Here is a 17,204-nt window from a genome sequence, read left to right as displayed (position 1 = left end):
TTAATGAATGACTACAAGGTCTTCACTCTAGCCATTTTGCCCTGATGTACTTGTGAGGGTTAAGGTCACCGTTTCATTCTTTTGTATTGATAAAGATTTTTCTTTTTCAAAAAAGGAAAAGAAAAAACAGAATGCCATTAAGACTTGAGGCATGTCCAATTGTGCAGTATATATTAAAAGTTGCAAAGGACAATATGGTATAAAACAAAATGCCATTAAGACTTGTCGGTAAAGTTAAAGGGCGACAATGACACACCAAGCTTGATTACGCGTTTTCCACTAAAACCAAAAGATGTTGACAATTGAGTCTACGCCTTATCCAATACAACTACGCGTTTGGATTTTTCTCTTACTAGGCAAATTTAATAGAGTGCTTGTCAAGCAAAACATGATCAACGAATAGATCGGGTTGGAATAAAACAGACCGTTTAACTAGAATAGATCGGATTGTCCAAGCTTCCAAACCAATGGTTGAACCGTTGATACAATGTAGCTGAGACTTGACTAAAAAACAATAAATGAATAGTTAAAGCCGGTTAAGAGCACATGGTCAAGTTAGGCTTTGCTAAGTATGAGATATGGTGTATCTGTTGATAACGCTACAGGATAAGCAACGAATAGAAATGTATTTTTTAAGTCATTCGTATTGTACTAATACGAATCCATATGCACTGGTACGAGATGATATGCGCAAAACGCCGAATCTCTACTTCATAAAAAATGTTCAAACCCAATTCATTCACATGCGCTATCTTTCTCCACACCCTGAACCATCAAGCCAGGATTTATCTTGTTCTTGTGTTATTCAATAGAATCAAATAAATTTTATTACTCTTTTGTATTAATATACAATTTAAACAAAAAAGACGTGTTTATATTTAACAATTCTAACTATTCTAAACAATAATATTCAAAAATAGTATTTTATAAATTAATAGAACGAATAATCTATTAAGTCCATATTTATATTAAAAGATGATTTTTAATATTAATAAAATTATACAAATAAAATATTAATAATAAAATAATTATTTTAATATTTAAATTGCACATGATATGCATTTTAAATTTTTTGTATATTTATAAAAATTATTAATTAATATTTTAATTTACATTAATAATTAATAACAGCATATTTTTTATTTATAAAAAATAAAAATATTGTTTACAAAATATTGAAGAATATAATATTAAATTAAATCTATCAAATTCAATAATGCACATTTGTTTCATAAAATGATTTTTTTTCTTCTTTTATTTCAAGGGAAGAATTCATGGATTCCCCATCCCTAATAGGAAGTGGGTACATTGCCCCAGACCCGCCCAACATCAGGGACAAGGCACAGAAATTCGAGGGATTCCCCATCCCTAATAGGGAGTGGGTGCCTTTCCTTGAACCCACCCAACACCAAGGACGGGGCGGGAAAATTCAAGGATTCCCTGTCCCTAATAAGGAGTGGGTGTCATTCCTTGAATTCGCCCAACTCCGGGGATGCGGTGGGGAAATTTGAGGATTCCCTATCCCTAACAGGGAGTGGGTTCCTTGTCTTGAACTCACCCAACAATAGGGATGGGGCAAGGATGGGGTGCCCCGCCCCGAACTAGCCCCATTGCCATTCCTATATAATTATTCATTATTAGTGAAATTAATAAAATTAAATGTTTGCTTTTGTAATTATTTTTATTTATTTAAAGTAAACCAAAATTTCATTTAAAAATAATGAAAATAATAACCATTATTAAAATTAATACATATGATTAATAAAATTAAATTTATTAAAAAATGTTTATTCCTATTAAATTAACAATAATTAATTTCTATAAACAAACATCAAATAAAAATACAATTATTAATATTTTAAATATTAACATTAATTTTGAATATTTTTAGTTAATTAACAACAAAATTTTATTATTCATTTATGAATTAATTAATAGTATATAAAATTATTCAATCTTTTAAAGATGCTAGGGTCCCTACTAGTTAAAATATAAAACAATTGTATACTATTATATATTTGTACTAGCAGGAACCTATGTGATGCATGGGATTTGTTAAGTTAAAGATAAACAATAGAAACATGTAAGAATATAAAATTGTTTTATATAATAATTAATAATCATTTATATTTATATATGCTTTTAATATTTTTTTTAAATAAAAAAATAACAATAATTAATTTTTACATAGGGTTTTTATCAAACTTAGGGATGGAAATTTTTCCCATTTCCCTGATTCCTATGGGGATTTGCCTTGAATGGGGTGGGGATGGGGATGATTTTCTCCCTGCGAGGATGGAGATGGGGAAATTTTCATCCCGTCGGAAGGGACAATGTAGGGATGGGGAGAGCACTCTCTACCCCACATGGACTTCGATCCCCACCCCACGGGATCCCCGCTAATATATATGTATATACACGCATATACTATATATGTATATATGTACACATGCATCTATATGTTAACATTTTTTAAAATATGGTTGAATATGTTTGAATCTTTTCTAATAGGATTGTAAATTTTAATTATTTTATTTTTATTTTTATTAAAAAATAACAACATAATAGTTGACATTATAAAGAATCACGGGGAGTGGGGATTCTCGTGGAGACGAGGATGGGGATGTGGACATGGATGGGGATTTTTGTGGGAGATTGTTTCTATTCCGAATCAAACTAATGAAACTAATCAACCCAATTTCTAGTATTTCCATTTGGCTTTGGTTCAATAATTTCCCAACCCAACTGGGTTGGATTAGTTTTGCTTTGGCCATTTGTAAACTGACTAAAATTGAGTAATATATACATACATATATATATATATATATATATATATATATATATATATATATATATCATAAATTTAATTTTGAAATTTCTTTTTTTAATAATGCCGATGTAATTTTTTAAAATTTAAACTTAATTTTTTAAGTTTAAATCTCTTGAACCGGCTAACCAAACCGAAAATTGACCCAAACCAAATAACTTAAGTGACCAACCCCCCAACTTGAGCAGATCAATTTGATTGGCCAAACAACCTACAATTGAACTGAACCAACTTGTGAACTATAGTTTAATCTCCAATAATTATTAAAAATTTATAGTGAAGATACACAATAAATTAAATTTAAACATCTAAATAATAGTAGTTTAAACTCCAATAACTATTGAAACTTTTCTATTAAATACCAAAACAAAAATAGATTTATACATAATTGTTGAAAATATATTTATCACAAAAAACAATAAATAATTATAGAAATAAAATACTATTATTTAATATAAAAGTTTCAATAGTTATTGGAGTTTAAACCACTATTATTTAGATGTTTATCACAAAAAAAAAATAATTATAGAAATAAAATAAATATTAATTTTAGCATAGATAAATATATAATAAATAAAGATTAAGTTTTTAAAATTATTATTAATAAACAATAATTTTTTTGAAAGTTATTTTCTAGAATTATTAATTGGTATAAATAAAATTAGTTATTTACAATATTATTTATTTATTGAAATAATATCATTACTTAAATTTTAAAATATTAATTACTTGTTGAATTAATTTCATCATAAGTATCCCCCGTTTAACCTTTATCACACTATGATTTTAATTTCGACTATCTCATTGCCCAAGATATTCATTTCTTAAATGCCCCTGATCATACCATTTATGGACCAATCAAACCCCACCAAACGATCCAAGAGACCAATACCTTTTAGAAACCCCATTGTTAACACCTTATTTTTGCTCAATTCATCGTCGAAACCCCAATTGCCCCGAACACCTTATCAAACCATTCTGATCCTTCTAAAGTACCTGAAAATCCCTGAACACCATCATTAGACCTAGGACATCCTAAAATATCTACCCCTGAAATTTTAACCTAAGATTCCCCTTCATTTATTCTTTTACTAAACCAAGATTCCCTTTCGAACCCTTTCATTAGCCTAAAGCACCAACGACCCAAATCTCCTTGATCCTAACACCTCTAAATCATTTAGACCATACAACTGAACCCTAGACACACCAAAAGCATTTACCCATACTTTTTTCAACCTAAAATTATCTCATTTGCCCCATCATCGAACAAATATTCCATTTTAGATGCTCTCGTTGACCCAAATTTTTGTGATTTTGGCCCTCCAAAATCAATAAGATGTTTCCATAAGACCCTAGACACCCTTAAAAACCTGCCCACAAAAATTCAGCCCAAAATACCTTTCTTTGCCCCTTCATTACACCAAGATTAATTCCGTTTCAAAGCTTTGTATTGACTAGATCAAGTCCTTTCCAAATCTTCCCGATCTTGGCATAATTGGGCCAATCTAATCCTACCTATCAACCCATAATGCTCAAAAACACCACCCTTCCAAATTTCAACAAAAAATCCTTCATTTTTCCCTCCATCACACCAAAATTCTGTTTCAAACTTAATAAATTAACTGAATCACTACCCCTCTAGATCTGCCCAATCCAAGCCTATTTAGGCCAATTTGATTCAAAATGCCTAAAAACCCCACCCTCTAAACTTTCAATAAAAAATACCCTTGTTTGCCATCCATATAAAAAGATTCCATTTTGGACAATCTCATTGGCCCATATATGCAAAACCATGGTATATACTCAAATCCAACTCCACCCTTCATTTTTTAACCACAAATACCCACCATTATATTAGAATTTTGTTTTGGCCTTCTTAGACCCGAATTGACTAAAATACCCCCAAAACTTACCAAAATACATAAATTAAATAAATACCATAAATAATTATGATATTTTTTAACGATACTTTTGTTATTAATTATGGTATTTATTTAATTAATAAATAGTATTTATGAAAATACTATTAATTAATTAACAATATTTTGATATAATTAATTAACAATATTTTTATTAATTATTGTATTTATTTAATAATTTAACAATATCATATGTATTTTGTGTAACAAAATTTTTTATTAGTTATGGTATTTAATTAAATAAATACCATAATTAATTAATAAGTACTATTAAATAGTGTATTGCTAATACTGCTAATTAATTAAAATAAGTTAAGTAATTCATTATGAGAGATGGAGAAGGGAGTGATGTTGTGGCTTCATAAGAGAGAAAAAAGGCTAAAATGAAGAATGTCTGAGAGTTCTAGATTGGAGTAAGGCAGAAAGCTCAGGCCATGATGTGCCATGTTTCTACTTTAGTATATATACTAACGGGACCCCATGCAATGCATGGGATGTGGCACTCCTCCTTGTCCGCTGCTCCCATATTCAAGACACTCTACTGCTTCCTCGCCTCGTCCTCAGTGGTGGGGTGGGTTCAAGGTGAGGCACCCATTCCCTATCAGGGATGGAGAATCTCTAAATTTTCCCTACCCCAATGCAACCACCTAAAAATAATCTAATTTGTAGATATTTTGCAAATAGGATTATGGGAATTGGGGGGTACTTTAGGAATTGGATTATGACAATTTGGGGGTATTTTATAAATAGAATTATGGGATATTAGGATTATAAGAACATGAGGATTATAAGGGCTTGGGTTGAGTCGTGATAAAATTTGGATGTTGAGTTGGCCCTGTTTTCTTGTTTTCCTTTCTAAATTTTTGGGGAAAAATGGGAGAATACCACATAGACATGACAACTCTTAATGCTTCTAGAGGGAATCTTGCATCCTCTTTACAACTTCTAGGTTTGGGTCATAAAGAATGGAGAGAGATACTAATATGGCCAGCTCTTCATTAGTGTGTATATATATATATATATATATATATATATATATATATATATTGATTTATACATAAATATTGAAAATAAATTTATCACAAAAATACAACAAATAATTACTAAAAATACAATAAATATAAACTTTAGTATATATAAATATATAATAAATAAAGATTAAGATTTTAAAATTATTATTAATAAATATAAATTTTCTGAAAGTTATTTTCTAGAATTATTAGTTGATATAAGTTAAATAATGTTTTTATTATTAGAACATTAAAAATTGCAATTACTATTCTATTTTTTAGTATATATTAATTTTTTTTAAAAGTCATTACCTATTTTTGTTATTTGAAAGCTTCAATACCTCTAAATTAATATATATTAGTAATAATTTCACAATAGTAGTGTATATTCATAATATATTAATATATGCTAAAATTAGTATTTATTGTATTTTTATAAATTATTTATTGTATTTTTTGATAAATATGTTTTCAATAATTATTTATAAATCTATTTTTGTTTTTTATTTAATAGAAAATTGTCAATAACTATTGGAGACTAAACAACTATTATTTAACTTTTGAAATTTAATTTATTGTATTTTTGTTATAAATTTATCTTTAGTTATTATTTATTTCTTATAATTTAATTATTTGTTGATTAATATTTATTATAAACCATTATTTGAGATTACACTATTTATTGACTAATTTAATATATTTTCAATATTTATTGTATTTTTATTAGATATCTATTGTATTTTCATTATAAATTTATTTTCAATAATTGTGTATTTTTGTATAAAATTTCAATAATTATTGGATATTAAACTATTGTTATTTATTAGAGATTAGATTATTAATTTAGCTAAAATGAGGATTGTTCAAAGATTGGTTCAATTCACTTGCAAGTTGTTTCGCCAACCAAGTCGACTTAGTCAAGTTGGGAGTTTGTCACTCGAAAATCGATTGATCATTAGTTAAAACCCACCAACTTGGGTTTTATCGATTTGGGTATATTTTTTGTTTGGTTTGGTTTGTTCAAAAGAGTTAACTTTAATAATTAAATTTAAATTTATTAAGTTAAAATTGTATTATTAAAAAATAAATTAAAAAATTAAATTTATGATATAAAATATTTTAGATTAAGAAATATAAAAACTTTTAACTTTTCTATATTAAAAATTTATATTTAAAATATAAAATATTAATATATATCTATGGTCGAATCGATTTAATGTTGGTCGATTTATAAATGATCAAAATGAAACTTACAAACTTAATCGAGTTGAAAATTACTGATCCAAAGTCAATTAAAAATACTAGAAAACTAACTAAATTAGATTGATTATTAAAATATTAAAATATAAAATAATTATAAGTTTAGCCCGTACATCGCACGGATCGCTAATCCCCGCTAATAAATTAAGGGATTAATAAAACATTGCGATCCATTCAATATTACAAAGGAAGATAAACGTACAAAGTGCACTTATTTGGTGATTAACAGATTCATTGGAAAGTACAGCTTACAAAGTCAAGACACGGTATCAGATAGCACACCGGGAAATTCTAGCTTAGGAGACGGGAGCCCACCGGAAAATTCTCATTCCTCACCGTTTACACTGGAGAGACTATTTACAGTTTGGTAGTGGCTGACCGCACAAGCACCGATTATGGAAGAACGAATCATAACCGAACCGATTCATCTTCCCACCAACCGGAATCCGTCCGCACAGTCGATTGTAACTCACATTAAGCCCCTGCAGCAGCTCCAATCCCGTGATCTCTTCGGGTATACTCCCTCTGATAATGTTGTGCGACAATTCCAAATCAATCAATGTTTTGGGGAATTTCACTCCCGAGAGGTCGAAGTCGAACTGGTTTCTTGACAAATCGATCGTCTGCGTCGTACCGTTCGGGTTGAACAACACCGAAGCGTCGCCCACGAGTTTGTTCCTCGAGAGGTCAATAGTAATGAAGTTCACCTCTCCCAACGATTTGGGGATCACGCCAGAGAGCTGATTGTGAGATAGATACAAACCCGAATATAAACTCTTCCCGAAGGAATCGGGTATGGATCCAGTGAGTCTGTTTCGGTCGAGGTGAAGAGTTGCCAGTTTTGAGAGATCGGCGAGGGAAGCTGGGATTTGACCGGAGAACCGGTTGAAAGCAAGATCGAGATACTCGAGGTTCTTGAGTTGGCCCAGGAACCCAGGGATTGGACCGGAGAGGTTGTTCCAACTTAGACGGAGCATCTTCAGGTTCTGGAGTTTGGTGATGGAGGACGGGATGGAACCATAGAGGTTGGGGAGCTTACGGAAGACAACGGTGTCGAGGTAGGGGAGGGCGCCGACGGCGGCAGGGATTTGGCCTGAGAGGTTGCTTTGAAAGATGGTGAGCTGGGTAATGCGGTTGGTGTTGTCATCGCACTCGACGCAGTACCAGTTGCAGCAGTCGGTGTTGGGAATCCAGGAGGCAAGGTGATAGGGATTGTTGAGCGATTTCTTGATTCTCATGAGGGTCTTGTAGTCTTCAGGGTTGCAACGAACGGAAGCAGAGAGAATGGGTGATGGGAGAGAAGATAAGAGGAAGAGGACACAGAGAAGCAGTGGAGAGAGTGAAACGAGAGAGCCCATGATGGAATTCTTGGTGGAACTCCTTTTGTCTCTTTAGACAATAAAACAGAGACGTGGTGATGAGTCCTATTTATAGAATGATGGAAGCTTGCCGCGTTACGACTTCCCGATCTCCAGTTTCAACTGTCGTACCAAGAATTTGAAACCACGCTAGCAGCTAGTCTCAGAAGACCCGCTACTGGAAAAAAAATCCTGAAGGCTCAGTTTGGAAGAAGTACAAATATTTACATTTTATGTATTTATACTGTACATATTTGTATTTATATTTATAATTTTTCGAAACTGAGCCATAAAACTGAGCCATTTTATGTATTTATAATTTTATCCAAGGAGATTGAATAATTAGAAAGATGCAAATTCGGTCAATTTCAATTTTTTAATTTTACAGTCTTACGGGTTCAGACAGTTGATTAAAGAAAGTAAGTCAATCTAGTGGTGCTATTTGTCAAATAAGACAAATAAACAATTGGGTCATTTACCTTCTATTAGTTTAAGTATTTCTTTATTCTGAATCATTGCGATACACGAACTTGTTAGGAAGAATTGAAGCAGAAAGAGGCTTTTGACTAGGGGTAATCATGTGCTGGGCCAGACTTTGCACTTTTGCTATAGTTTAGGCTCGGGCCCAGCTTGGTCGGGGTTCTGGGCCTGAAATATAAGCCCTAGTTTAGGTTTATATGGGCTCGGGCTAGGATAAGCTTGATTTCGAGCTAATGTCACTCATATATAAAATATTATATATTTATATATTAAATGACATAATATGTATAAAAACTTATTCTATATATTATATAATATAAAATATTACATATAATATAAATTATACATGTCATTTTATAATATTTATATATAAAAATATAATATAGTATAAAATAACATGTATACATTATACATAAAATGTGTATGTTTAAATATGTGGGCCGGGTCGGGTTTGAAGTATTAACCCAAGCTCGGCCCTAAAATTTGTGAGCCTGATGTGGGCTCGGGCCAAGGTCAGGCCTTAACACAAAACCCAAGCCCAAGCCCAAGCCCAGAATTTCCGTGCCAGGCCAAGCTAAAATGATCACCCCTACTTTTGACATTTTTAATTTAGACAAGTCAATCCAATCCGCCTCAAATAAATATATGTTTGAGTTAAAGATCAAATTATCGGTATCGAGTATCGTATTAGATAAGTCGAATACGGAAACAGATACACATTGAAAAATGCATGGATACGAACAAAATATATAGAAATACTTGGATACGCTAGTGGAATGAATACAAATCACATAAATACATTAATCATACTAAACCAAAAGCTGAATTATCTATGAATAAGATATAAACACATGAGAAATGCATACTTCAATAAGTTATATGAAGAGAAATATTACAATAAACAATACCGAGACTGTAGAGCATTCAAACATTGTACAATAATTATCACTCTTTTAATTTTATAATTATAATTTTCAAATTTTTATTAATTTTTGGGAATATTTATTAATTTATTTAAATAACAATTATTTTAAATAATAAATATGTTTTCATTTTTTGGGAAATTTTATTTATTTAGTATTTTTATATAACAACTCTATTTTTTTTTTCAAATAATAACCATGTTTTCATTTTAACATATAACTATGTGTAAGATAAAATATATAAATCATCTAAGGTAGATGAAATATATTATTTTTATAATTTTTAGTTTTTATTATTTTTTGGAAAAATTAAATCTTAAATTATTTATTTCAGTTTTCATAATACTATTTTTTAACTTGTATTAAAAATGAAAAACAATCCAAAAGTACTCAATGTACAATTTTGTCAAACTAGACACGGATACACCTCTATATTGGTGTGTATTAGACTGTTCTACCAAAAGCACTCATATCGATACCATGACTCATGCGATATGTATCCAATCGTAGCATATCCTATATCCATGATCATGGATACGGATACGATATGCCCCATATCGGGAGTATCGTATCGATACCTTAATCCGTGGTTTGAGTTATGTTTAATTGTTCTGATGAGAACCCGAATTGAAACCCTATTAGTGGGAATGGTTAATCTTGTATAATGATGTCAATAGATGAAGTTTAGTCCCCATTTGTTTTTTAGTAAGTTATTTACTCGGGTAAATGCAGTTAACTGAGTAAGTTTTTTCTATGAAACATTTACCCAGATAAGTACATTTATTTATGTTCTTTTATTTCTCATGTAAATAAGGCAAACCATTTTAGTCATAAAAAATCATTATTGAAAATGATGTTTTTGTCCCATTCAAGTGTTGGCAACTTCCTCCTAGGTGGGAAAGTTATTTACCCACCTAGGAGATGGGTGTAAGTGATAGCCAAGAAAATAAACTTTCCTTGGTCCCCACATAAATATGAAAAAAGAACATGGGATTCTTGTTCAGTGGGAATCAAAATCCTATTGACCAACTTTCCCCCCTCTCAAAATCCAAAAAAAAAAAAAAAAGAAGAAAAAGACCCCCTTTAATGGTAAATTCCACTTGATTCACCCCTACATAGTTAGGTTAAGGTTCATCTAATTGTAAATTCCACTGACCCACCCTTACATAGTTAGGTTAAGGTTAGGCTTATACGAGTGTAGGGTCATATTAGAGTTTTGATTATTTAACCCAACCCCCACTATAGGTTTGTTTAACCTAAGTCATAATACTCTTAGACATATAGAGGGGTGTCAATCAACTATTTGTGGATTGGATTCAATTCGATCCAAACCTGATCAAATTGGATTTGGATGATCCATTATAATTATTGGATTGAGCTAATCCAAAATAAATTGGTCCATATTCTTATTGGTCTAAATTGGACCTAAACCAAATTTCCAATAATCCAATCATGAGGCCAAACCCTTGTCCAATTTCAAAACCGAACTGAAACCGACATAAAATCACTTTTATGAAAAGGTACTTTTATGAAAGTACTTTTATAGAAGCAGTTTTAGAAAAGCACTTTTGCAAAACCACTTTAATAAAAGCGCTTTTACAAAAGTACTTTTATGAAAATATTTTTATAAAAGTACTTTTACGAAAGCACTTTTGTGAAAGCACTTTTACAATAGAAATTTTACGGAAGTACTTTTATAAAAGTACCTTTATAGAAGTACTTTTGTAAAAGTACTTTTACAAAAGCACTTTTATGGAAGTACCTTTATAATAGCACTTTTATGAAAGAACTTTTACGAAAGCACTTTTAACAAAAGCACTTTTATGAAAGTACTTTTATAAAAGCACTTCTACGAAAGTACTTTTACGAAAGAATTTTTACAAAAAGCACTTTTATAAAAGCACTTCCACGAAAGTACTTTTATAAAAGTACTTTTAAAGCACTTATACAAAGTACTTTTATGAACACTTCTACGGAAGTACTTTTGTAAAAGTTCTTTTATGAAAGAATTTTTACAAAAGTGCTTTTTCAATGCCAAAAGGGTATATTATAATTTTCTTATTTTCTTCATTTTAATATATTTTCATAAATTTTTATGTGTTTTGGCTTTTTATATAATTTTTGATATTTCATTTGGTTTGGATTGGATCCAATCCAGTCCATTTACATTTTAATGGATTAGATTGGATTCGATTTGTATTGGATTTGGACTAGATTGAGTCTAGTCCATTTGTAAGTGGACTCACATTGGATTGGATCGGTTTGGACCAAATCCAGTCCAATTGACACCTCTACACATATAAAGAGTATTCTTTTAATTTGGTCTAACTTCTAACTCCTAACAATTTCTTTTAATGTTTTCTTTTAACCTAAATGGGTGTAGGCTAGGTTAGAGTTCTGGTTTATTTAATCCAAATCGGTTTAGGTTTGGGTAACCCCCACCCATTGGGTCATAATACCCTTACACATAAAGATGCAACTTTGGTGAGCCCAGCTAGGTCCCACAAATTTAGATGGGCTGGGCTTGGATTTTTAGTCATTGGATTCTGTGTGGGCCTAAATATTTGGACTTTCTTAATTTTGGGGGTCAAGCCTAAGCTTAGTCCTTGGGCAACATGAGACTAGCCCAACCTTATCCCAACTCAAGCCAAGTTGAACTATATACATTTGTACACACAGGCTCGAGCCCAGCCCAAGTGCATCAAATTTTAGTGTAGGCTTGACTCAAGTTGAATAGATTTGGCTTGACATTGGGCTTGGGCCTTAAACCCAATTCTAAGTGTTGGGCCTGGGCTGAGCTTAATTACTGCTATTTTAATTATTGTAAAATTATTTTACCTTACGAAATAAATAAATGTGAAACTATTTTAATTATTAATTATATCTATACTTAATAATTGAAGTAATTATCAATAATAAAATTATAATTATTGTAAAATAATTTTACAGTAATTAAAATAAAAATTATTATAATTTTCAATAATTCATTAAATAAGGTAATTTACTATTAAATTATCTTTTAAAAAGATTGTTAATTAATTACTTATAATTACTCATCAATTTTTAAGAGAAAATTTTAACATTAATTAACTATGTAATTAATTACTAACTCTATTTAACTAAATATAATTAATTAAGTATTTAATGGATAATATTAATTATTTTAGAGTAACTAAATCCACATAGTTAATTAAATTTTTACTTTACTTTTCTGATTTGTGCTATTGTATTATCTATTTTTTCTCTTAGGATAATAGACTTAAACCTAAATAGTACAAAAAACCATTGGCTTAATTTAACAAACTTCATGCTCTTTAAAACCCTCAAAACAATGGAATCGAAACTAAGGATTCATGAAGTATGTCCTAGTATTTAGTCACAGAGAAACTAAAACTAAAATCCATGAAACCAAATAAAGCAACACAACTGAACCCATCAAATACTAATCGAATAAGTAATACGACACATTTAATAAATAATAATCAATAGGAAAAAATCCGTAACATATATGGAACGAACACATGAAATTCACCAGATTTGGAACAAGTCCATGGAAAAAACACATGTTCCTTGCCAGATCTTGAGTGCCGGTGTTAAACCAGAGGGTAATAGCAGTATATCTGAAACATTGGTGTCATGTTTTAGTTCTCCGGCGATGAAAAACTAGTCGGGTCGACCATGGTTGGAAGGGTGAATCAACGATTGTGGAAGGAGAAGAAATTAACGAAACCTTATAAAAATGATACAAAAGTAGAGGTAAAACGCGAGTGGATGTCGAATCTGTACTTAATGTTGCACGAAACTGTTTTGGTGCGACCCCACATTTTAACGTTTGATAAATCGCATCCCCCTCACTTCCTAGTGTTTCTTGCCAATCAAACACTAGAAAGGTGGAATATTCCACCAACATGTTTCCCATCCCTTCCCTATCTCGGAAACTAACGTACCATTATTGATTGATGTCATCAGACAAAGATCTCCCCTCATTTAAGATCGATATGAATGTGACATTAAGTTTTTCTTTAAATCTCAACTTTTCCCCTCTAAGATCCTTTGGTCATGTTTAACGACTAAAACCCAGAGATTTGTAAAATATCATTTAGTCCATAAATTTGATTTAGTTATTAAATTGAATACTTCATAAAATTATAATTTATATTGTTATTACATAGTTACATTATGAATTACATAAATATATTATAATTATGTTTTGTGCCTTTAATGAATATTTTAAAGTAATTAGATAATTTTATAGGTGAATGGTGGGGGAGAGGATAAATAGTGGGTGAATAGATATTGGTGAATAGTGGGTGATAGGAACAAATTGGAGTAAGGATTCGATTTACAAAAGACTTTTAACTTATATCTTTTCTAAAAATTAGGTGTTAACTATATAGATTTTATTAGTTTCCTAATGAAAAGGAGAGGAAAAAGGAAGACAAGCCTTGCTAATTTGACGTGGCCTGAATTATTTTAGTATAAACTAGTGGGACCCATGTGATGGATGGAAAAATCCAAACGCAATGTCCAATTTGATGATAAAAAAGATCAAAAGGATGTATGGAGTGTTAATAACACGATAAATTTATATAAATTGTATGACTTATGTTTGGGCCTGGCTCGGGTGGATTAGGTAGTGGCCTATGCATGGGCTGGACCAAGGCGGAGTGGTCTGGGCTAAGGTAATGGCAGACTAGGTTGTGGCCCAGGATTACCAATTTTTAGTAAATTACCCAGAAAATGCAGTACAATTTAAGCACTTAAAATCACCAAATTACTATAATTCACCATAATTTAAACACTAAATATCACTAAACAAAATAAACAACAAAATACACAAATAATTCAAAATCAAGGGATAAATTCAACACAATTTAAGCACCACAATCAAGTGATATCACTAAATGCATAAATGGACCATAATCAGTAATTATTCAATCAATTTTAATTATTATTTTTCAGTAATTATTAATCCAAATAATTAATCAAACTTGATAAATATTGACTGATCATTTCATAAAAATACATAAATTAAATAATTAAAAATCAATAACTAAATTTCAAAAATACATTAAGTTAATTGTAGGTAAACTACTGAAAATTTATCATTAAATAATAATAATAATAATAATAATAATATAGTGTTAAATAAGAATAATTTAATTTTAGGTAAATTACTGAATTGAATAATTAATAATATATCTCTAATAAATATGAATCATTGATTTTTACTGAATATATCTAATAAATATGAATTGATATTGTAAAGTATCTCCAATAATTACTAAACATCACTACAACAAAATTGACTTTTGGCAACAATAAAAAATTGTTACCAAAAGCTAGAAAACTGTTGTCAAATGTTTTACTTACAACTGGACCAATTGTTTCTAACAAAGCCGTGGTTAAAAAATATTTGGCAACAATTATGTATTGCAAAAGAGATATTTTAGGAACAATTGTTAAAATTTTTGAAAAAAAAAAACGTTTTTAACAACAATTAATCAGTAAATGCTCAATATTTTTTAATTATTAATTTTTGGTAAAAATTGATTTTAGGTTTTATTGTCCTATAAAAATACCCAAATATTAATCATAATATTTATATTTGAATAATTTGTGGTTAATTATTCTTTAATTTTTTTTGGAATAGTTATAGATGTTGCTTTACTCAGGGTGGACAATCAGATGCTTAAGTTACCGATGAGTTGTGAGAATTGAAAAGCTTGAGAGCAAGAGAGTTATTAGTGCTAAATCGTGCCTACCTTTTTTGAGGAAGGGGATGCCTTGTTATAGGCTAACAACTGTGAACTCTACAAAGCGCGTTCAAGATCTCTGGACCATTTGGTTCGGAGGTGGTTTCACGCCCGGAGATAGGTTTCTTGTAAGCGGGTAGTGCTTATCTAGTTACACTCGAAACAGGCTGGGCATTAATTAACTCCATCAACGTGGCGTCATGATCCCAGGGAAACTGGAGGTGACAACTCGTACGAGGAGGTCACCTGTCGTGCCATGCAAGCCACTAACTAATTCTTTACTAGGTCGACGGAGGCAGGTCGCCTCTTACACTGACCTGACACCAATAGGCCTATCTACAATCTAACCTGCCGAGGTAGGGCCAAGGATCTACTCGCCGTAGTAGGGCTGAGGAGTCCACAACAGATGAGAGGTGTCTATCATGCTCGCGAAATCTGCTTACATGGAGTTGAGTTGTCATCTGACGGTTTTGTGGAACCACGTGTCATGATGTCACTAGACAGCCAAATCACCCTTCATCAATTGCCCCCCACTCCCAAATTGATGATGGTTCGGCGAAGGGAGTAGCTCGCTATCAATCCTTGACCTAGGGTGACTCGTCTAGTGGGTTTGTAGTTTTCTCGATCTGTTCACTTGGCTTGGCCTAAGGGTAGGCTGGCATGCACAACAATTTTGAATTTTAAGTCGGGTGCGCAAATTTGAAATTCAAATTCACCCACAAATTATTGAAGCTGCATATTTCTCTCGACCGACGATTTTCCATGCCTATGGCTATAAATAGGTGGTCCCTGTAGGGTTCCCATTCATATTGTTTTGAGTTTTCTTGCAAAGGAGTGGGACGAGATATTAGAGGAGAGATTTGTTGGGAGGTCATAGTCAATTCGGTAAGCTTAATCCAATTAGGCGAAGTCACTCTTTTTTTCCCTAAGAAGCTGGTGAGTCCTTTTCCTTCTTGTTTAGTCATTAATGGTTGGTGGGGGGGGGGGTCTTCCTACTCTACTTGGGCCAAGGAAGGAACTACAAGGTGAGAGGGACGAGGTTCCCATACAGGGACCTCAACTTCTCAACAAGATTCACAGTTGGGCTTTCATTTTGGTCCCACCAAGCTGAGTGGGAAAGCAATTGTCAATCTAGTCTCTTCTTTCCATATTCCAAATGACTTCAACTATATTCTTCCCGACTTGTGTCAAATTCCCTAGAGTCACAGCCAATTTGAGGCCTGTGTCTTTGAGGAGGCATTGGTCACCAGCCTCCAATTTCCTTTGCACCCTTTTATTGTTGACGTGCTCTCACACGATGGCATCAACTTGGGGCAACTCCACCCAAACTCCATTCTGACCATTGTGGGGATCATCTCTCTCTCAGTTACCATCTTGATTTCCCTTTGGACATGGACATCTTCTCAAAGCTATGACATATAAAAAGAGTTCCCAATGAGCCCTATTACTGGTGTGGATATAAACTTCTGGGGGGCTTCCAGACAAAGTTGAAGCATTGGAAGAATAGGTACTTCTTCCTCTCTCGAGACATCGGTTGGCCCATGGACACCATTTGGCAACATGAGACGAGAAAGGCTTCTAACATTGAGTTTGATGAAGAGTTATGTTGTGAGGTTCAACACTTTATACGTCGGTGGTTAATGATAGATCAGTTCTTAATCAAGCCTATGC

The 17,204-nt window shown here is 31.7% G+C and overlaps 1 protein-coding gene across 1 annotated transcript; it reads right to left on the bottom strand.

Annotated features, from left to right (window-relative positions):
• Positions 1 to 7,055: 7,055 nt before the first annotated feature.
• Positions 7,056 to 8,664, bottom strand: LOC148872617 (polygalacturonase inhibitor-like). The gene has a single exon (XM_088968051.1). It carries the CDS (start codon positions 8,372 to 8,374, stop codon positions 7,370 to 7,372), a length of 1,005 nt encoding a protein of 334 aa, XP_088824177.1. The 5' UTR covers positions 8,375 to 8,664; the 3' UTR covers positions 7,056 to 7,369.
• Positions 8,665 to 17,204: the final 8,540 nt, after the last annotated feature.

This window comes from Nelumbo lutea, chromosome 2 (assembly GCF_056320005.1).
Source record: "Nelumbo lutea isolate HS-2025 chromosome 2, American lotus-T2T, whole genome shotgun sequence".
Lineage (NCBI taxonomy): Eukaryota > Viridiplantae > Streptophyta > Magnoliopsida > Proteales > Nelumbonaceae > Nelumbo > Nelumbo lutea.
Note: the sequence above shows the minus strand (reverse complement) of the source record. Positions and strands in the feature narration are given on the sequence as shown.